At 40.2% G+C, this 22,499-nt stretch overlaps 1 protein-coding gene across 2 annotated transcripts; it reads right to left on the reverse strand.

The window, feature by feature from the left end:
• Positions 1-493: 493 nt before the first annotated feature.
• On the reverse strand, positions 494-21,772 carry LOC104611561 (Ubiquitin carboxyl-terminal hydrolase family protein). 2 transcript variants are annotated; one of them, XM_088896813.1, is made up of 3 exons: positions 20,450-21,772; positions 2,775-2,815; positions 494-2,268 (listed from the first exon to the last, which is right to left on the reverse strand). In XM_088896813.1, the coding sequence occupies exon 3, from the start codon at positions 2,218-2,220 to the stop codon at positions 949-951; it is 1,272 nt and encodes a 423-aa protein (XP_088752939.1). In that variant the 5' UTR covers positions 2,221-2,268; positions 2,775-2,815; positions 20,450-21,772; the 3' UTR covers positions 494-948. The 2 variants fall into 2 exon arrangements, with proteins under 2 accessions (XP_088752939.1, XP_010276966.1); XM_010278664.3 differs by lacking the exon at positions 2,775-2,815 and having other exon boundaries at positions 20,450-21,167; positions 21,314-21,768.
• Positions 21,773-22,499: the final 727 nt, after the last annotated feature.

Below are 22,499 nucleotides of genomic sequence, written 5' to 3' on the forward strand. Positions count from 1 at the left end.
ACTAATTTTCTTGTTAACTAGAAGAGAGATCCTAATTTTGCTTCCTTTCAGGGACATTAAAACCTTCAAATAATTATGGAGAAAGGAAAAAAAGAGGAGCATGTATTTGTGGGATATTATTTCATAAATTAATCTGATATTCTCTCTACAATTTTCCAGAAGTATAGGTTGATGATAGATGGATATTAGGGGTAAACTACCATGACAACCCTTGAATGGACAACAAAATTCTTCCTGACCGCCCTTACTCCCCCCTTGTGTTTCCTTTTCAGAGGCAAATTCAATTATGCTGCACAGCTAGACAAACCCTGCTGTCACCCTAGCCTGCCAAGAACATAAAGAGCCATATCTCCTATTAAATATGTCTTCTCTCTACGTCCATTGACGTCTTCTTTTGCTTTCTCATTGCCTTCTAGAGTCTAGACCTTAAATTTTATGTCTAACCACCTCACTGTCAAAGTAATTGGTCTTCAAAGTATGTAGCTGAACGGTCTTAGCCAACTTCCCCTCATCTTCTCATTTACAGAGATTTAAATATCATGCAAATTAATTTGTAATTTTGTTACACATGGAAGGGGCTACAAGAACTTAGGGTAAACCAAAAAGGACATGGGTATATGTAGTAAGAAATGATTTAAGCACTAATAATTTAACAGTAAATATGGCTTTAAATTGAACAAATGGAAAAACACGATTCATGTAGCCAACCCCATGTAGTTGGGAGAATGCATGGATGATGATGACGATGATGAATTATTTGTAATTTTGTCCTCATCTCAACCCATAGGTTCCTAGAAGATTTTTGTTTTCCTTCTTTTCCTGTGGACAAGGTCATAGCAAAAGTGCAGAACAGAGCAGTTCCTCTTGCTGTCTTGAGTTCTATTCAGAAAAATTTCTAGTAGTGGCAACTGCAGTTAATAGCCCCAGGAACAGTATCATCAGTATTTTTCAACAAGGAGCACGTAAATTTTCATCTAAATTATCTTCTGAAAGAATATTGTAAGGGGTACTAAATTCCAATTCTTGCAGACTGTGATCTTTGTCCTCCTCTTGGCTTTTACATGGGGAACTCTTATACAAGCCCCTACTCCTATTGAGAAGTCCCTCCTTCATCATGGCTGCATATCTTTCCCTGATCCCCACTAAAGGATGCTTCTGGAGCAGTTTCTCACAGTCATAGGCCTCCCTAAGAATGACGGTCTGTGTTGCACACTTATGAGAAATGTAGAAAATGCCTGGATGGCGACCAAACACCTTTGTGAACTTCTGGGGCAGGCCCAAGGGTTTACGGAGATTGCTCACATTCTTACGCTCAGTCTTCTTTTGTAGGGTGAGGTGGAGAAGCTCATGAAAGACTCCTACAATTCTTTTCTCAGAAACATCTGTACGGGGATCAAGATGGGATGCATCCACATAAGGAGAAGTATATGGGAGCTGTTGCCACTCCTCTAGCCATTGCATGCACTTCTTCTTCAATCCAAAACCCCTAGTGAACCGAATTGGGAAACCCAAAGTTTGAACACCTTGTTGCTGCCATTGGTGGTGGTAGTGTTCAACTGCAGCTGCAAGAGAACTTTTCTGCAATTGCGAGACAGCTAGACGCTCATCCCAGCATAAGAGTTTCAATCCAATCCGATCATCAGGGAGGTGGATGAATGAAAAGAGCTGTGGATAATGGGGAACCAAGGAGAAGGAATAGTCATTTGGCAAACCCATATCCCATTTCAGTTGGTCAATGGTTTGCAAAGGCAGGATCCTATCTCTAGTGAGCATGAGCAGTTTCTGGAGCCTCTCAACAAGGTCAGTCTCATTCGCCTGGAAGATTTCAATCTCTTCTTGGTGCAGTTTGAGTGCCCCGTCTGTCAAGCAGAACCACGGGACAGTACTGCCTCCAGCAATAACAGGAAATTCAGAGAAAAGGGTCGGGTATCTTCTAATGAAAGTAGAGAGCCTGAGATCTGGGGATAGACCAAGCTGCTTGCGATGTTTCAAGAGATGGTATATGGGAAGACAATGGCGAGGATCACAGGCGAGGATAGAGACAAGAAGGCAAGCAGCTCTGAGTTCACCTTCCCCAGCCACAATGGCATCCAAGGCTCTGTCCTTCACCCATTTCAGCTTTATATTAACCAGACTAAACCTCTGCTCATACGCAAATCCATCTCGACGTAGGCTAATGACACTTGAGCTTCCTGCTCTTCCCAATAACAATCTAAGCATTTCTTTCTTTCCCGATCAGGCTCCTTTTTGGTTCATAAGAAGGTAGCCCTGAAAAATATAAGAAAAAGAATCAGCTTCATATCACTTTTGCAAACAAGACTGGTTCACTATTTAATACTCAGACCCTTGACAAAAACAATCTGCACCATGACCATCTCTTATAATTGTTTTTTTCTTTTTTTGCATCCAAAATGCAACAGCTACAAACCATTCACATAAATACTAAAAAGGAAAACAAAGGAAATTGAAAGAAGCACAAAAATCGGTTCAAACTTCAGAGAAACCATTTAAAATTCACATAAGTTTAGGTCAACTAGATCCATTTATTAATTTTCTACTACTAAATCCATAATCACCAAGGTTAGTAATCTTTCTTTTGAGATTTCAAATTTACATGACATTCTAACAACTATCAACGGCAAGTCCAATAGTGAAACATTTGTATAGTTTTTATTCAATAAAGTTCAGTAAATGGTCACAAGCTGAGTATCAGATTAATTTTTTTTTCTTTCAATTTTTCCTTATCTGTACAGCCAGTTAAAAGGGTCCTTTACCATGTGATTGATCTCTATTTCTATCTTGTTTGGTAAAGGTCCTGTTTAGAAGAAAAAACACACAAACAGAAATGAGCTGAATGCAGACTATATATCACCTTCAAAGAGCAAGGGAATATAATTAAAAATTAGCACAAAGGAAAAAAAAGGAGCTAATTACAATTGTTAAGAGTCATAAGAACCAAGAACAACAATTCTCATATCTTTATTTAAAGTTTGGACTGTCTCCATCACTCCATGAATGTCACAAGGAGAGTAACTTCAAATACTGTCGGTGATATTGGAGAGTGGCAAACAAATGGGACATGAAAATCATCGACAGGAAGAAGAATGTCTATAAGCTGTAGAGAGGGGAATATATTTCTGCAGAAAACAAAGAAATCATCTGTGGAAGATGCCCTCTCATCATATCAGTACAAATTGGGCATGCAATAGTTTATATTCCACTATTAGAATCCCATGGTAAATCAAAACTGTGCACATATACAGTAGTTTTTGTGTCTATAAAAATTTATGATTGTTGATGTAAAAACCAAGAACTATCAGAGCTGAACACAACTAATATATCTATAAAAGATTACCATTTGAAACCAAAAAATAAACAGAAATAACAGCTTTCAAGTGGGTCATTTTGATCAGAAATGCCAGACGGCAGAGTAGATGCTAACATCAACTAAAAAAATAGGACTGACTTTGGAGATGATCGACTACCAATGGTGTTTCTTCCGTTTTTCTTCTTTCTTTTTTTGGCAAAACTAAAGGAGAATTCACTAAGAAGAGTTTAAATTACATCTCCATGCTCAGCTAGGGCCAGAGAAGTGCTCCCATAGCCAGCTTGGTGGAGTTTCAAGATATTCCATGTCACCTTGTTGCCTAGCTTTTCCTGCTTTTGTATGAGCTATGATATTACGGTCTCTTTTGATACAAGTTACTTTACAGCTGACAAATTGATTAACAACATACTCAATTTCTTCAATCAGTGCCTGCCGTAGTTGTCAAGGCAATGCCTAGGCGGGCGCCTAGGTGACAAGGCGCCTTTTGAAGCTCGCCTTGCCTAATCGCCAAGCAGTTTTGTAGTATGTATTATAAAATTCTTTTTTATTCTTTATTTTTTTGACATTATAATTATAAAATAGAAACTATTAAACTAAAATATTCATTTTGTGTGTGTTTATATACAAATTTATTTTTATTACTTTTCTTAGAGAGAATGACTGATCAGTCCAGGTCAGAATTTTGTAGCCCCACCATACAGGGGAGATGAATCCTGACCGTGAATTGATGCCATGGGCAGGATGCGGTTTACGGGGGGGGGGGGGGCTACTAGTAGACTATGGGGTGCTGTCATTCAGAATTCTGCATTGGGTTGCAGAGTACTTAACCCCTTTTCTTATTTGTTAGGGTTTAATCAATATAAACATTGCTAAATGCTGTATTGAACCCCTAAAGACTTTAAAACCTGAACCAGTAAGAAAGAACTTAAAATTTTGTCTAATCAACACATTTTCTACTACTACTACTACTTTTTCTTTTCTTCTTTTCCTATAACAAAAATAAGGGTAGTTCCCTAGGTACCATAACCATATTTCCTTAATAATTATTCATAATTTTCATAAGAAAAGTATAGAGTTCATGTTAAAGTATAAAAAATCAACATATTCATGAGAAGAAAAAGAAAAAGGAAAAGAAAAGGGAAAATTCCCGATCAATACCTTGTACTTTGGCTCGAGTGACAAGTTGGTCCCCGAACTTTAAAATGCGACAATTCAGTACCCGAACTTTCAAAATGTGACAATCCAGTACCCGAACTTTCAAAAGGTGACAATCCAGTACCTATCGTGACCAGTCTGTTAATCAGCCGTTAAGTGACATTTGAAAAGTCAAAAATGCCCTAAGAATGCCATCTAATTCTCTTTATCAACCATCCAAACATTGACAATAAAATGAATAGTCCCAAATTCTAGATTCTTCTAAACAGTCACCAACCATTTTTGAATAGAAGAGGCTAGGATTTGGGACTGTTCAGTTTTTTGTCAACGTTTGGATGGTTGATAAAGAGAATTAGATGGCATTCGAAGGGCATTTTTGACTTTTCAAATGTCACTTAACGGCTGATTAACGGACTGGTTAACGGCAGGTACTGGATTGTCACATTTTGAAAGTTTGGGTACTGGATTGTCGCATTTTGAAAGTTCGGGTACTGAATTGTCGCATTTTAAAGTCCGGGGACCAAATTGTCACTCGAGCCAAAGTACAGGGTACTGATCGGGAATTTTCCCTTTTCTTTTCTTTCTTTTTCTTCTCATGAATATGTTGATTTTCTACACTTTAACATGAACTCTATACTTTTCTTATGAAAATTATGAATAATTATTAAGGAAATATGGTTATGGTACCTAGAGAACTACCCAATCTATGTTTTCTACAGAAAAAAATCTATTACCTAGGCGACTAGGCCCCCCCCCTGTCGCCTAGCCTCACCTTGGCACCTTGAAAACTATGGTGCATGTTCCAACCATCTTCTGTTTTTGCTTTTGTTAGATACTTGAGAGACTAGAGTAGCAGAATCTGTGAAGACTTGAACCTGTTTCAGACCAAAATTTAGAGCCCAATTTAATGCAGTTAATATGGCTCATTACTCTGCTTGTTCTAGACTTAGAACCTTCAAATGTTTCCCAATTGCTGCAACAAAATAATTTGTTGGGGATTGATAAAATTCAGATCCGCACTGTTATTAGATTAAGAATAACAGTAGGAGATTGTATGAGAGAGAAGAGAGAAGAAAAACGGGTTTGAACAAGAGAGAAAAATCTCTCTCTCTAGTTGGCCAGGATGATGTATTTATTGTTTTACTAATCATAAAACAATTATTGTTATGCCCCTACTTCAAGTCACACATTACACCTCACCCCCAATATAAATAAAAGGACCAAACTGCCCCTATACAGCCGTCACTAACACTCCCCCTCAAACTGGTGAGTATATGTCATATAGTCCCAACTTGTTACATATGTAGTCCACTCTTCCCTAACTCAACCCTTTGGTGAACAAGTCTGCCCATTGACTTCCTATGTTAATATATGCAATACTTATCACTCCACTGAATACCTTTTCTCTCACAAAGTGACGATCAATTTCTATATGTTTTGTTCTCTCATGAAAAACTGGATTGGAAGATATGTGGACTGCAACTTGGCTGTCACAAATAAAGCTTCATAGGGGTATCAATCAAATACCCCATCTCCTGTAAGAGGTTCCTCAACCACACTAGTTCACAAGTTGTATGTGCCATGGCTCTATATTCAGCTTTTGCACTGCTTCTTGCCACCACTGTATAGTGGACCTTCTATCAGATACAAGAAAGGTACAATAACCTATAGTGGACCTTCTATCAGATACAAAACCAGCCCAATTAGCATCAGTGTATCCCTCTATCTCAAGACTTCCTCCACTCTTGTATAGCAAGCCACGACCAAGAGCTCCTTTCAAATACCATACAATCCTTAGGATTGCATCCCAATGTGGAACCCGAAGGATTCTGCATGAATTGGCTCACCATATTAACTACAAATGAAATATCTGGCTGAATAATGGTTAGGTAGTTTAACTTACCCACCAACCTCTTGTACCTTCCAAGATCTTCAAACTCATCACCTGCACCACTACTCAATTTGGCATTTGGTTCCATAGGTGTTTCAGTTGGTTTGGCACCCAACAAACTTGTCTCTTTTGACAAATCAAGAGCATACTTTCTTTGACACAAATTAATATTGCGACTTTTATCCCCAAGAAATATTTTAATTTGCCAAGGTCCTTTGTCTGGAAGTGATCATGCAAAAAAGTCTTAGTCTATCAATCCCCAACCTATCACTGTCGGTAATAACAATGTCATCTACATATACTACCAATAAAATCTTCCCAACACTTGAATCATAGATAAATACTGACACTATTTCATGCCAAACTTCTTTACCACTTCACCGAGTCTACCAAACCACGCACGGGGGACTGTTTAAGTCCATAAATGGCCTTCTTTAGTCTACACACTTTACCATCCTCCCCTTGAGCAACACACCCTGGTGGTTACTCCATATAGACCTCAAGAAGATTACCATGTAAAAAAGCATTCTTGATGTTATGTTGAAACAAAGGTCAATCATACATAATAGCAAAAAGATATCAAAACATGAACCGAGCCAATCTTAGCAACAAGAGAGAAAGTCTCTATGTAGTCAATACCATACATTTGGGAGTAACCTTTGGCAATTAGTTGAGCTTTCAGCCATTCTACACTACCATCGGGTAAATGCTTAATAGTGTATACCCAATTACAACCTACAGGCTACAGCATGCTTACTAGGAGGGAGCGTGGTGAGGTCCCACATATGATTATGAGCTAAAGCGGAGAGTTCTTCTTCCATTGCATGGCGCCACCCTAAAGAGGAAAGAGTTTTCTAGACATCCTTAGGAACAAAAACAGAAGACAGCATAGAAACAAACTAGTGATGGGAAGTAGAAAGGTGAGATACAAAAACATAATTTGAAATGGGGTGAAGGGTGTAACTATGTTTACCTTTCCACAATGCAAAAGGAAGATCAAGGTTAGAAATAAGGGGTGGTGTTGGTGTGGGACCAACTGCCAGATCTGTCAACAATGCGTATACACTTGGAGAATGGGTGGCCGTTCAACAGCAAGTTGCACTGGAGGTGAAGACTTGGTCACAACTGGAACAATAGGAATAGGATCCTCAACATGAACTAGAAGAGGAGGTGAAGAAGAAGAACACCCAACCTAGAAAAAAAAAAACGGAACAGACTCAAAGAAAGTAACACCAGGACACACAAAGGAACGTCAAGAATTGGGGTTATAACACTTATACCCTTTATGAGTCCTAGAATATCCAAGAAAGATACAATGGTGGATCATGCATCAAATTTATCCATTCCAAGCCCAAGATTATAAACAAAACACACACACCCAAAAACTCTAGGAGTAAGAGGGAACGGAGACAAGGTAGGAAACAAAGTGGTTAAGGGAGAATGACCTTCAAGGATGGGCATGGGCATCTGGTTAAAAAGGAAGCAAGATGTAAGCATAGCATCACTCCAAAAACGTTTGGGTACATTCATATGGTGCAAAAGGGTTCGAGCAGTTTCCAAAAGATGACGGTTCTTTCTCTCAGCCACCCCATTTTGCTAAGGGGTGTAGGTACATGAGGTCTGGTGGATAATGCCATGTTGTTCCAAATATTCCTGAAATTGTGTATAAAAATATTCTTGGCCATTATCAAAACGAAGAATCTTAATGTACACACCAAATTGATTGTGGATCTTAACATAAACCTTTTGAAAAATGGAAAACAATTCATTCCTTTCTTTCATAAGGTAAAGCCATGTCATCCTTGAATAATCATCAATAAAAATTACAAAGTATTCGTAACCATTATATGACACTAATTTATATGGACCTCAAATGTGTGAATGAACTAAAGAAAATGGACTCGACATACAACTATCAACCCTAGGACTAAAGGGAACATGATAATGTTTCCCTAACTGACATGATTCACAGTCCAAAATAGAAAGACGACTCGAGGACAGAACAAGTAACTTAAGTGCTTTAAGGGATGGATGACCAAGTCTACAGTGCTACTAAATAAGAGAAAGAGATGTCCGAAGGGTTGTTGACGAACCACCACCACCATCAAGGTAATACAATCCACTAGCTTCATGCCCTCCACCCTTCATCCCTGTCTTGAGATCCTAAAAAACACAAGAAGAAGGGTAAAAGGTGATAGAGCAATTAAGAGACTTGGTTAGCTTATTAATAGACATAAGGTTAAAAGGAATTTAGAAACATACAAATCACACTATAACACCCATACTACACACTAGAAATCAGACCTATACTCGACTATATACTACACCACTTGAAACTGCTCTCTTCAAATCATCGATTAGAGAGTTTTCTACAAACCACCACAAACTAGAGGCATGAAAACCTCCTAAGGGAAAAAATGGTCACTTCTTTGCAGCCTTTATCCTAATCTCCAAGGGATTACTGAGAAATCTGCAAAATCCTAGAATAAATGGCGATAAAAAAATTCTGGGCAGATCTGAACTTGTTACAACAGCTCTGATACCATGATAAAATTCAGATATGCACTGGTATTAGATTAAGAATAACAGTAGAAGGAGATTGTATGAGAGAGAAGAGAGAAGAGGAAGAAGAGAATAGAAGAGAGGAGAAGAAAAACCGGTTCAAACAAGAGAGAAAAATTTCACTCTCTAGTCGGCCAGGATGATGTATTTATTGTTTGCTAATCATAAAATACAATTATTGTTCTGCCCCTACTCAAGTATGGGACACATTACACCTCACTCCCAATATAAATAAAAGGACCAAACTGCCCCTATACAGCCGACACTAACAGGGATAACACTACAAAGCCAATACCAGCCTGCAGATTTGAAGCAAATGCGTCAACAGAAATAGAATAAGTGCCATCTCCAGAGGATGAAACATTCTAATTCAATATAGCCTCCTCCTGATTGATCATGTTAGTGGAACGTGTAGAAGGTTCTTGCATATTCAAAAAGGAGTTCAGCTTATTTAAGGGGGCCATGGGGGATCCACTTTTTTGCCTCAAAAGAACTTGCCATTTCTCACATCCCATATTAATCTCATAAGAACAACCCATTTTCCAAATAGCCTTTGTTGCATACTTCGTTCTATTTGAAGATTTTGGATCCATTTGATTGCAACTTGGCACATGGGTTGGACTTCAAAAAATTCTGGATTGAATCCAATGTTGGCCTGAATCCATACAGCTCTTGCAAATGGACATTCAACCATTAAGTGGAAATCAGTTTCATCACGTTCTCCACAAAGGATGCAAGTCTTTTCGCTTACTATTTTCTTTGGAAATAGCTTAACTTGAGTGAGCAAGCCACCATTTACCAACTTCCATGCAAAAAGCTTGTAACATTGAGGTATTTTTGCTTTCCAAATCCATGTGTGAAGAGAATCTCATAATGAGAAACCTTCTTGTTTAGCTAAAAAGGACTTATAGACTGATTTAGCATAATAAATTCCATTATTAGATGGCTTCAAAAGCAATCTATCATGTGTTTCACTTCCGCTGAATATCACCCTTAAGATTGCTTCTTTCTCTAGATTCCACCCTCCATTAGGCATGCAAAGGTCTTTTACTTTCAGCTTTTGGTATCTCTCCTTGATGCCTGATTTACCATTCAACAAACCATTGTAAATTGTTGAAACCCAAGGGTATTGAAAAACATAGATGTCATCTCCTATTTTAATATTCCAAAAAGAAGTCTAAAAAAAAAAGTCATTTTTAACCTCTTCTTTCACTTTCATTACTTGTTTCCACCATGAAGAGTGTGATTGATGAGCCTTTGCTGTACAGAAGCTTTTATTTTTCAAATATTTAGCCTTTAATGCTTCAGCCCATATGTTGTTCTTGGCATTTATCAATTTCCATAATTGCTTCAAACAGAAGTTCCTTTTTCATTAGTCTATCATTTCTAATCCCCAAGCCTCCTTCATCTTTTGGTTTGATTATGGTTCTCTAAGGAATTGTTGGTACTAGACTCTTTCTATTTTTGCCTGTCCACCAAAACTCTCTTTTTTCTTTCTCCAACTCCTTAATAATCTTTTGAGGCAACAAACTTGTTTGCATTTGATAAGAGGGAATAGATTGAGTTATCGCTTGAACAAGAGTGGTTCTACCTGCTTGTGAGAGTGTCTTAGCCTGCCACGATTCCACTCTTTTTAGAATTTCCTTATAAACTTCCCATCCTTTACTGTTGATCCATAGATTGGAGCCTAAATATTTGTAATTGAGATTCATTTTCTTTATACCCATAATGTTCCTTAGAATTCTTTGATGATTCTTTGGGACATTTTCACTGCAGAACTGAAGGGATAGGAGATTCATCATATGGATGGCCGAACCCTGTAGGAAGGTTGGGCGAAATTTCAAAAAATTTCTCTCTCCCATCCGAGAATCGTATTCCCTAATTTAGAAAACCGCATTTCCAATGTTTGTCTTGAATCCAAAACCGGACCAGATCTGAAACCAATAGGAAGTGAGGGATATACCTAATACGAAGTAGCAGTAACTCCCAACGCAGGTGTTCACGCCCAAAGAAAAGACCAAAACCCGCTTCCACTGAAGATGACACAGTGTGTAGTGAAGCAGGATTAGCAGGATGGTTCTTCAGCAAGAATCAAGCAAGGGCTGGTGAGCACGCCTTTAGATTGCTTCTTCAGCCAAGAAACAATATCAAGAACTCTTCTCGATCAGATCCACAAGTGGAGATCGAACTGGGTAGCGGCGGCAATAACTGGGAAGAATTCTGCAGTTTGCTGTGTTGTGTATAATTTGAAGAACTGCCCCCTTTTAATTAACTAACTTAAGCCCAATTCGAATTGGGCCTTAGGCCCATTAAGCTTATGTGCTCACTTACTCTTTAACCTGCTGCCCGGTTGGCTCTCTTTGTATGGCGTGGAACCCTAACATTGATCTACACATCAACCACATAGGTTCAGCCCAGCCTTTGTTACAAAGCCTGGCCGAATTCACTGTAGAAGACAGTGAACCCCCGAGTCCATCACCATGGGCTCTTAATGGGCCCAACATTTACACTAAATGGTTCTTGGATCCAACCACTATGAAAACCCAAGAACTGTGGAAAATGCAAGATTAACCCACTAGGTATTACCCTCAATGGTCTTACACTTAACCTCTCAACCCTTAATAATCAAACACTGCCCGACAAGAGAGGATCTCTCCCTCAGTTGCAAGGTACAGTGTTGCACTCTCTACTCACATGGATCCCGGGAATTAAAACATTTTACAAACATTTTGAAACCATAATATATATGTATATCTTTATATAAATATATTTTGCAAAAACAAATTTCAACGTTTGAAATCAACTACCGACAGTTTAGGTTTCCATTAGAGAGAGTGCATTCCTCGATCATTCACTTTGTCCGACAAAGGGGCTGATTCTGTCACTATGATCACCCACTCAGGTGAATTCTCAGACTACCCCAACATACCGAGGTTTTGACCCCCTCTAAGAATCTCACTGATTGGCATATCAAAGACAGCCCAATCCGACACCTAGTGTAGTACCATAATCGAGTCTAGATGTCAGGTGTAACATTCCAGTTTTGCCCATCTATCTCCAAGGTCTAGGGCAATACTGGAATTTGGTCTGGTTCAAGGTTTCAAGAAAACCCACACTGCATGTACCTCAGGTCTCACCCTGGCAACTGAGACAAGCCACCCCAACCAACATACCGAGGTTTTGATCCCCTCCAAGAATCTCACTGATTGGCATATCAAAGACAGCCCAATCCGACACCTAGTGTAGTACCATAATCGAGTCTAGGGATCAGGTGTAACATTCCAGTTTTGCCCATCTATCTCCAAGGTCCAGGGCAATACTGGAATTTGGTCTGGTTTAGGGTTTCAAGAAAACCCACACTGCATGTACCTCAGGTTTCACCCTGGCAGCTGAGACAAGCCACCCCAACCAACTTGGCGGCACATCAGTGTCGGCCTTGGTAGGATAAATCTCCCCAGATCTATCCAACAGCTGTGAAGATTCTAAACTCACACGAGTCTCATAAGTGTCTAGTTTAAGGGTATTATACAGAAACACACCACAATGACATGAATCAATTATGTATTTTATTCATTTACAATAAATGTCAAAAGATACATCAATCTGATTGGAGCTAAGGGCATAACTGTCTAACAAGAACATTGTTGATTTTTGAACAATTATTTCTTTCACCATCTAAACCTGAGTGGGTTCAACCTTACAAAATATGAAGCAATCATCTACAAAGAATAAATGGGTAATTGAAGGAGCACCTTTTGCTATTTTGATACCCTAAATCTCTTTTCTTACTTCAACTTGCAAGAGCGTATGAGTTAGAGCTTGCCTGTCAATGATAAAGAGATAATGGCGACAGAGGATCACCTTCCCATAATCCACTTTTAGGTTTAAAAAATTTAGTAGAACTTCCATTTAGCAAGATAGAATAAGAGACTATAGAAATGCACTCAGAAATCCAATGGTTCCACTGATCTGGGAAACCCATTTTTGAAGCACACTCCTCAAAAATGTCCAATCCATTCGGTCAAAGGCTTTGGACATGTCAATCTTGATTGCTACCCATTGGTTTTCTTGCTCTTTTTTATTGTGTGTATTATTTCTCAAGCTAGAATAATATTGTCCACCACCTGTAGACCTTTTATAGGCCGGGTAGCCCAACGGCCCGGGCCAAGCCAACCTGTTCTAAGTCGGGCTTAAACATGATTTTAGGCCCGCAGGCTCAAGCTCGGGCTTTCTCAAAAAAACTGGCCCGAGCCCGAGCCCGACTTGATAATATATATTACATAATAAAATACATATTTTATTTAATAAACAATATATATATACACAATATTTTTTCTTTGTTCCCCTTTGTTAGCGTAGGGGTATTTCTGTCTTTATACCTTGATTGATGTTGTTGATCTGTAATGTTGTGTTGAAACATGTGCTCTTAACTTAAGTAAGGGCACATAGGTCTTTTCAGTTATGTTTTAATAATAGTATAAATACTTATTGGCCGACTGGGAGAAGTCAAGTTGACTCTTTCAGTTCGAACCAGAATTCTCTCTTCTCTCTTTCTCTCTTTCTCTCTTTCTTTATCACTCTTTCTTCTTCTACATAACTGAACTCAATCAGACCGAACTCTAAGGCAGACCTGAATTATATCATGGTATAAGAGCTAGGTTAAATCTGCCTATATTTCTGCTTGCCTAGGGTTCATTCTCTGTGCACCCTATCTAGGGTTTTCTTTTTTTTTTCTGTGTTCGATTGGAGATAAGGGAAAGGGCTGAAAAGGAGTGATCGCCCTCTTCCCTTAGGGGTCTCTATGCCTCCAGTCAGGTCGTATGTGGTCGGTTGCTGTGATTTCTGAGATCGCCCTCTCCTAGTAGAGGAAGAATAGAGGGCCGAACTGTGTGTGGCTGTTCTGTGTGAAGCGGCTGTTGTGTGTGGACTGCTCTCCTGCTCACATGGGTGTTACTTCAGCGATAAGGTAAGAGACTTCAGTGCATGATATCTGTTATGGATTAAATAGAAGGTGTGTTTCAAACCATTTGCTAGGGTTTCGGCCAATAAGTATTAGGGTTTATGCTGGTTTCTTTGTGCATTTTGAAGGAAGAGATATGATCATATAGTGGTGAGATTTCAGGTAGTTGTAGGAGTAGGGTTTGTGGTGTGAGCACACTTTTCAGCAACAACAAGTGCTGAAATCAGTGTGACAGGTGTGATTTAGGGTTTGTGGTGTAAAGAGCACACATTCCAACAACAATTAGTGCTGCAATCAGTGTGACAGGTGTGACCTAGTGGTGTGGAGTGTGCAGATCTCAGTGATAATAGAAGTCAACAAGTGTGCAGAATTGGTGATAACATAATGGGAGACAATAATGATTATAAACCTAGTGTGATGGTGCCTACAGACTACCTGAATGTTCAAATGACCTCCATTAAGTTAAATGGAGAGAATTATGTGCCTTGGGCTAAATCCGTTGAAGTCTTTCTAAAGGCAAAGAAGAAGGTAAAACACATCAGAGAGGAGAAACCCTCCTCTGACTCTCACGAGTATGAAGACTGGGAGCAAGAGGATGCTCGGATCATCACATGGTTGTGGAACAGTATGGAACCCAGGATTAGTGTAAACTTCATGTTCCTTGATACTGCCAAAGATGTGTGGGACCATGCAAATAAATTGTATTCGGGGCAGGACAATACAACCAGAGTTTATCAGCTTTATCAAGAGTATTTTAATATGCAACAAGGCAATCAGAGTCTTGAGGAGTACTATGCCAACATGAGGAACATACGTAATGAGTTGAATGTCTATCATCCTCTCACTTCTGGTGTCAAGATTCAGCAACAACAGAGAGAGCAGCTTGATGTGACTAGATTTTTGGTGGGACTAAAGTCTGAATATGAACCAGTACAGGCTCAGATATTAGGGGGATCAGCTCTTCCGTCCCTAGAAGAGGTATTTGCTCGACTTCGGAGGATTTCTATCAGATCTACTGAGAACTCTAATATCTCAGATAGATCTGCCTTTGCTGCATCGAGAGGCCGTGGTGGTAGAGGTGGAGCTCGGGGAGCTCAGTCTGGCCGTGGTGTTGGTAGTGGTTCTGCATATGGCCGAAGTGGCAATGGTGGGTCTACTTATAATCATGGTGGTGGTCGTACTGGGAGCAGAGATTCAGGGGGAGCCCGTGGTAGAAGACATAGCTCAGGCCCGAGGAAGTGCACTCATTGTGGTATGGATGGACATACCATCAACTATTGTTATGATTTACATGGTCCTCCCTCAACCTGGGCCAATCATGCCGCGACCGGTGACTCAAGTTCCAGCTTTAGACAGGAGAATCATTCATCTGACCAGTTGCCTCCTACATCCACAGATGGTCCCATGAAGGAGATGGTGAGTGTTCCCCGTGATGAATATGAGAGGTTTATCCAATTACAGCAGAACACGGCGACTTTTGCTCACTCAGGTATGGCTTGTCTGGCATCTACACCCAATCCCTAGATCATTGACTCTGGAGCCTCCGATCACATGACTGGAACTCCGGGTGTGTTTTCCTCCTTATCTCATTGCTCAACATCACAATCTGTTACCCTTGCTAATGGTTCCACATCCTCAATTTGTGATGTTGGTAATGTTGACCTAGATCCTGTATCCCTCTCATCAATTTTGTATGTTCCTAAATTGCCTTTTAACCTTATGTCTGTTAGTAAGCTGACCAAATCACTTAACTGCTCCATTACCTTTTATCCTTCTATGTGTGTCTTTCAGGATCTCAAGACGGGGATGAAGATTGGTGGAGGGCATGAAGCAGGTGGACTGTATTATCTTGACGGTGGTGGTGGTAGAACTTCAACAGCTCTCCAATCATCTCTTTCTCCTCTCCAGTGGCACTGCCGATTTGGTCATCCGTCGCTCAAAGTTTTTAAGTCCTTAGTTCCGTCCTTGAGTCAGCTTTCTGTTTTGGATTGTAAGTCATGTCAGTTTGGGAAACACCATCGTGTTCCCTTTAGTTCTAGGGTTGATAACCGTGTGTCAAGTCCTTTTTCTTTAGTTCATTCAGATGTTTGGGGTCCTTATAAAGTAATGTCATATAATGGATACAGATATTTTGTCATTTTTGTGGATGATTTTTCAATGATGACATGGCTCTATTTAATGAAAGAAAGAAGTGAATTGTTTACCATTTTTCAAAAATTTTATGCTGAAATTCGTAACCAATTTGGTACCCACATCAAAGTTTTTCGTTTTGATAATGGCCGCGAATATTTATCCTCATCATTTCAGGAATACCTGGACCAACACGGCATTATACATCAGACCTCGTGTACCTACACCCCACAACAAAACGGGGTGGCTGAGAGAAAGAATCGCCATCTCCTTGAAACAGCAAGATCCCTAATGCATCACATGCATGTTCCCAAACCTTTTTGGAGTGATGCAGTGCTTACCTCTTGTTTTCTGATTAATCGGATGCCCACGTTCATCCTTGATGGTCAATCTCCGTTTCAGGTCTTGTTTCCCACTTTGTCTCCGTTTCCTCTTACACCGAGAGTTTTTTGGTGTGTCTGTTTTGTCCATAATCTAGGTCCCGGGAACGATAAGTTTGATGCCCGTTCTCTCAAGTGCATCTTCCTTGGCTATTCTCGGACCCAGAAAGGGTATAGGTGTTACCATCCTGGTTCTCGACAGTCCTTTGTGTGTGCTGATGTCAGTTTCTTTGAGTCTACTCCGTTCTTTTTGGGGTCTGGTGATGCTTCATCCTCCTCATCACCTCCTCCTCTTCCACTTCCCGTTGTCGATCCTCCTCCCTTTGTTCCAGTCGTGACCAAATCCTTGCCTCCGGTGCCACAACCTGTTGAACGCCCACCTATCCGTCATGTGTATACACATCGCCCACGTGCACCAGATACTACTCCTCCGGCTACATCTCCGTCGACGGATCCGGCACCAGACCCCCACTTAGCATCTGAGATTGATCTACCCATTGCTTTGCGGAAAGGTAAACGTACTTGCACCCTTCATCCCATTTCTAATTATGTTTCTCTTACTCACCTTTCCGCTTCCCATCGCCAGTTTGTTACCTTGTTATCATCAGTTATTGTTCCTAAAGATGTCCAAGAAGCTCTTGCCTCTCCAGGGTGGTGCCGTGCCATGGAAGAAGAACTCTCAGCCCTTCATCATAATCATACTTGGGACCTCACTGCTATTCCTCCTGGGAAGCACGTTGTTGGTTGTAAGTGGGTTTATACGGTTAAGTATCTGCCTGATGGTAGTGTTGAATGCCTGAAAGCGCGATTAGTTGCAAAAGGGTACTCCCAAACATATGGCATTAACTACACAGAGACCTTCTCACCGGTTGCTAAGATAGGGTCAGTTCGTGTTGTGATCTCTCTTGCAGCCATGTATGAGTGGCCACTATATCAGCTTGATATCAAGAATGCCTTTTTGCATGGTGACTTACTCGAGGAGGTCTACATGGAGCAACCTCCAGGGTTTGTTGCTCAGGGGGAGGATGGTAAGGTGTGCAGACTAAGGAAGGCTATATATGGGCTTAAACAGTCTCCTCGAGCATGGTTTGGTAGGTTCAGTGAGGTGGTAAAGTTTGGCATGAAACAGTGCAAAGTTGACCATTCTGTATTTAGTCATAACTCTCCGGGAGGAAAAATACTGTTGGTGGTGTATGTAGATGATATTGTTATTATTGGGAATGATAGCATTGGTATTGACAGGCTGAAGACTTATCTGCAGGATCACTTTCAGACAAAGGATCTGGGTAAATTGAAATACTTCTTGGGGATAGAAGTAGCGAGATCCAAGTATAGGATTAACCTGTGCCAGAGGAAGTATGTGCTTGATTTGCTGGAAGAAACAGGCTTGTTGGGTGCCAAACCAGTGTTTGAAACACCCATGGACACAAATACCAAGCTAAGCAGTGATATGGGTGAAGTGTTTGAAGACCCTGGCAGATACCGACGACTTGTGGGTAAACTGAACTACCTAACCATTACCAGACCAGACATCTCATTTGTAGTTAGTGTGGTAAGCCAGTTCATGCAAAAACCTCTAATTCCTCATTGGAATGCGGTTCTGAGAATTGTGAAGTATCTAAAAGGGGCCCCGGGTCGCGGTCTGATATACAAGAGTGGGGGAAAACTTGAAATAGAAGGGTATTCTGATGCTGATTGGGTCGGTTCTATGTCTGATAGGCGGTCTACTCCAGGCTATTGCACGTTTCTGGGAGGTAACCTGGTGACATGGAAAAGTAAGAAGCAGACGGTTGTGGCAAGAAGCAGTGCAGAAGCAGAATATAGGGCTATGGCGCATACCACTTGTGAATTAGTGTGGCTAGGAACCTTCTACAGGAAGTAGGGTACAACATTAATACTCCAATGAAGCTCTATTGTGATAATTAGGTTGCAGTTCATATCTCCTCTAATCCAGTGCTTCATGAAAGAACCAAGCACATTTAGGTTGACTGTCACTTTGTGAGGGAGAAGGTGCTAAATGGAGAGTTAGACACTACACATGTTAATACAGGAAATCAGTGGGCTGACTTATTTACAAAAGGCTTGAGTCGGGGAAGAGTGGACTACATATGTAACAAGCTGGTGAGTATATATCATATACTCCCAGCTTGAGGGGGAGTGTTAGCGTAGGGGTATTTCTGTCTTTATACCTTGATTGATGTTGCTGATCTGTAATGTTGTGTTGAAACATGTGCTCTTAACTTAAGTAAGGGCACATAGGTCTTTTCAGTTATGTTTTAATAATAGTATAAATACTTACTGGCCGACTGGGAGAAGTCAAGTTGACTCTTTCAGTTCGAACCAAAATTCTCTCTTCTCTCTTTCTCTCTTTCTTTATCACTCTTTCTTCTTCTACATAACTAAACTCAGTCAGGCCAAACTCTAAGGTAGACCTGAATTATATCACCCTTCTCTTTTTTCAAGTAATAGTGAGACCTTTTATTATTTTTGAGTTTTGAGGGCCTTTAATATAAATAAAACACTTTTAGCAACTCTTTGGCCAAGCTCAAAAGAAAAAAAAAAATTCTTTTTTCAAATTTTTGGCCAAGCACGGGCTCAAGACCTAGGCCCGATGGTCAGGCCAGGCTTGGGCACAAGCCTGAGTGTATTCTGTTTATAAAGAAAAATCCTAGCCCGGCCCATGAAAAGGTCTAACCACCTGTCTAACCTACACAAAACCAGTATAGTCTCCCACGCTTTCTCTTTTGAAGACAATTTTAGCAACTCTTCTGCTTGAGTTTGGTCAATAGTATTAAAATTCAGGTTTTGAAAAAAGTCCTCATCAATTGATGCGGCAGTCCCACAAGTTTTAAGATATTCTTGTTCGAGGCCTTCCTCTATTTCTTCTTGTGTTGTTAATTCATTACCAACATCATCTCTTAGTCATTTAATGAAATTGAATTTCCTTCTATTTTTCACCATTGAATGAAAGAATTTGGTGTTTTTTGTCTCCATACTCTAACCATAGTGTTAGGATTTCAACTGCCACATTTATCCTTCTCTTTCTAGGCCTTCTTCCTCCATTTGTTTTAATTGCTTGGACAAGCTAACTATTTTGTCTTGAACCCAACCAAAACTTTCTTTATTCTACCTCCTCAACTCTTGTTTCAGCTTATGAAGTTTAGTGACAACTCTATAAGCTGCACATCCAGAAACATTAGTTTCCCACGTTGCTTTAACTAATCTTTCACATTCTTCACTTTCTCCCCACATAGGTTGAAAGATAAATGAATTTTTACACATTACTTGTGAGGGTTGAGTATTAAGAAGTATGGGGGAAATGATCAGATTCAATAGGTGTTAGATGCCAATTTTTTGCATTCTCATACGTGCTGCACCACTCTAAATTGGCAACCGCCTTATCCAATCTTTCTTTCACCCAAGAAAATCCAGATTTTGTGTTGGACCAATACAGCCCAAGTTCAGCATTCCTCTATTTTTTTGAAAGGATAAAAGATGAGAGGAGGCACGTTTCCTCTTTGTTTCTCTTCCTATATATTCATTTCCCACACCCAAGTCATTAAAGTCTCCCATTACTAACCATGGCAAGTTAGTGATGTTTGCCTCTAACTCCATCTTTCTCCAAAATTCTTTTAGCTGTATGTGGGCCATAAATAAAGGATATCTGCCACTCACCAATAGGAGGATGTGATTGAATTATTAGCTCAATCAGATTACTATTCGAATTGATTACTTTAATGACTATATTTTCTTTCCAATCACAAATCAGCCCTCCACTGGCCCCTATAGAAGCAGCTATGTGCCATTTTGTGAAAGCCAGTTTTGAAACAAGTTTTTCCCCTTTTATGTACTTAATTTTGTTTCTGAAAGAAAAATGATGTCTGGATTATGCTCAGAGATTAATTTTTTTCAGGTGTCTACGAGTGTCCATATTTCCACACCCTCTAGTATTCCATGCTAAACATTTCATGTTGAGAAGCGGAAAAAACACCAGCAACGCAGCTTTTCCCAAAACAAAGATAAAAGGTAGCATTGGGAAGTACCTGGCTTCGATTTTCTTGACCCAGACACCAGTATATTGGCTGTGGATTTTTGTCGAACAGTTGGGATGCCAAACTAACAGGATAATACAACACTTCACGAAACCTGGTCTGGTGTATTTTAAACTTTGGATCTCGGAATGTTGACTATCTTCCTTATTCCTTGGTTGGATATCGCACTTGCAAACTCACAGCTGAGTCTTCACCTTACAGGTTGGTCGCCGGAATTTCCACAGTTTTTTTTTGATGAATGGAATTGCCGGAGTTTTCACCTTCAAGGGCAGCTTCCACACTCACTTTACGGGAATGGTCGCCGGAAATTCCCTTCAATTATGATGAAAATTCTATTTGAACAACTTCAGATCTCCTGTTGTACATAAAAACTGAAAGCCACCAGATCGACGAGAAACGAAAGTTCTGACCAACTTTGAAAAGTTGAGTTCTTGGTCCTTTTTCTTTTCTTTTTTTTTTTTCTTTTTCGGAGGAGGAGATTCCGTTTTCCACTTTCTTTTCTTATTCTCCAGTTAGAAACAAAACTAAAACGCCAAAACCCCTCTTAATCAGACCTCTTTCCATTAAGAAACAATCAAAAGAGAAAGTAAAGATCAACCAAACACGTCATCTTCCTTCAGCTTCATCTGGAAGGTAAGAAACGACGATTCCGCCTTTTTTAGTCTTTTATCCTCTTCTCCTTGTTTATATCTGTTTCGTTTCTTGAACCCTACAAGTTCAGATTTCGTAATTAATTTCCTGGTCTTGTTGTTTTTTGGTATCTTCAGAATTCAGATTAATAAATATTTTATATATGATATAATATACGCCATGGAGTTCTTTAACAAAGCCCAGGCCGTTAGACTCCGAAGCCACCTTGACCTCGGGACGTATCTATTCGCCGACGACGATGAAGAAATAGTTCGACAAAGCCGTAAGGGATCCACTCGCAGAGCAAGGTGGATAGTGGAGATAGTCCAAGGGAACAAACAGCTGGTGCGCCTCAAGAGTTTCTTCGGCCGATATCTGACTGCCTCCGACGTGCCCTTCCTCGTTCCTCCTAGTCCTAGCTCCTATGAATAACTGGGAAGAGAGTACTACAGACTGTGCCGGGAACAACACCGGAGGCGTAATCGAGTGGGAGCCTATCAGGGACGGGTTTCAGGTGAAACTCAGAACCATAGCAGGAAATAATGGCGCGCAAACGAAGGTACTCCGCATGGAGGAACTCGGGAATTATGACGTCCCTTGTAATACTGCTACACTAGGATTGGGTGTTGTGGGACGTTGAGGCACGTGAGGTGGTTGAAGTACCGGAGTACGGAAATGGACATTGAGGAAAGAAAGGACGAAAATGGAAGGGGGAGAGGGTTTATTTTCAAGCAAGAATACTTGCGATTTCACATAAGTGCCCCTCCTTTCACGTGTAAAACAGGCACATGGGTTTTCGTGATTTGATCACTCCAACCTAATGTTTTCGAACCGTCGTTGAGCCGGACGGTCGGACGGTTTGGACCGGAAACCGTCCAAGCGACCGGTTCCATTTTACTCCAAATTGGTCTTTGGTCAAACTATTGAATTAGTCAACGAGTCATTGACCCAGACTGAACAGATTGAATCGCTAACCCTAAAAATTGGTGGTCAAAGCAGTTCTATTTCCAAGTTGGTTTTTAAAACCTTGGTTTTGCCTATGCCTATCCTTAACTTTCCTCATGTCTATTGAGACTAATCCACTACCTACATCACCTTCACCATCCCCATCATCATCTCATGCCTACTCATCTTTGTCATTCCACTCACTCCCATCACATCCCTACTTATCTTCAGGATAATCATTGTTTGCTTGCTAGTTTTTCTCAAGTCATCAAGGACCCTAAGTGGAGAGATGCTATGGCCTTTGAAACTCAAGATCTTAAGCTCAATAATAATTGTAAGTGATTTACAAAATTAAGTATTGCTCAAATGGTTCCATTGAACATTATAAGGTGTGCCTAATTGCAAAGGAGTACATCCAAACTGAAGGGATTGATTACCATGAAAATTTTGCTTATGTTGCCAACAT

This window comes from Nelumbo nucifera, chromosome 1 (assembly GCF_055504915.1).
Source record: "Nelumbo nucifera cultivar China Antique chromosome 1, China Antique-T2T, whole genome shotgun sequence".
NCBI lineage: Eukaryota > Viridiplantae > Streptophyta > Magnoliopsida > Proteales > Nelumbonaceae > Nelumbo > Nelumbo nucifera.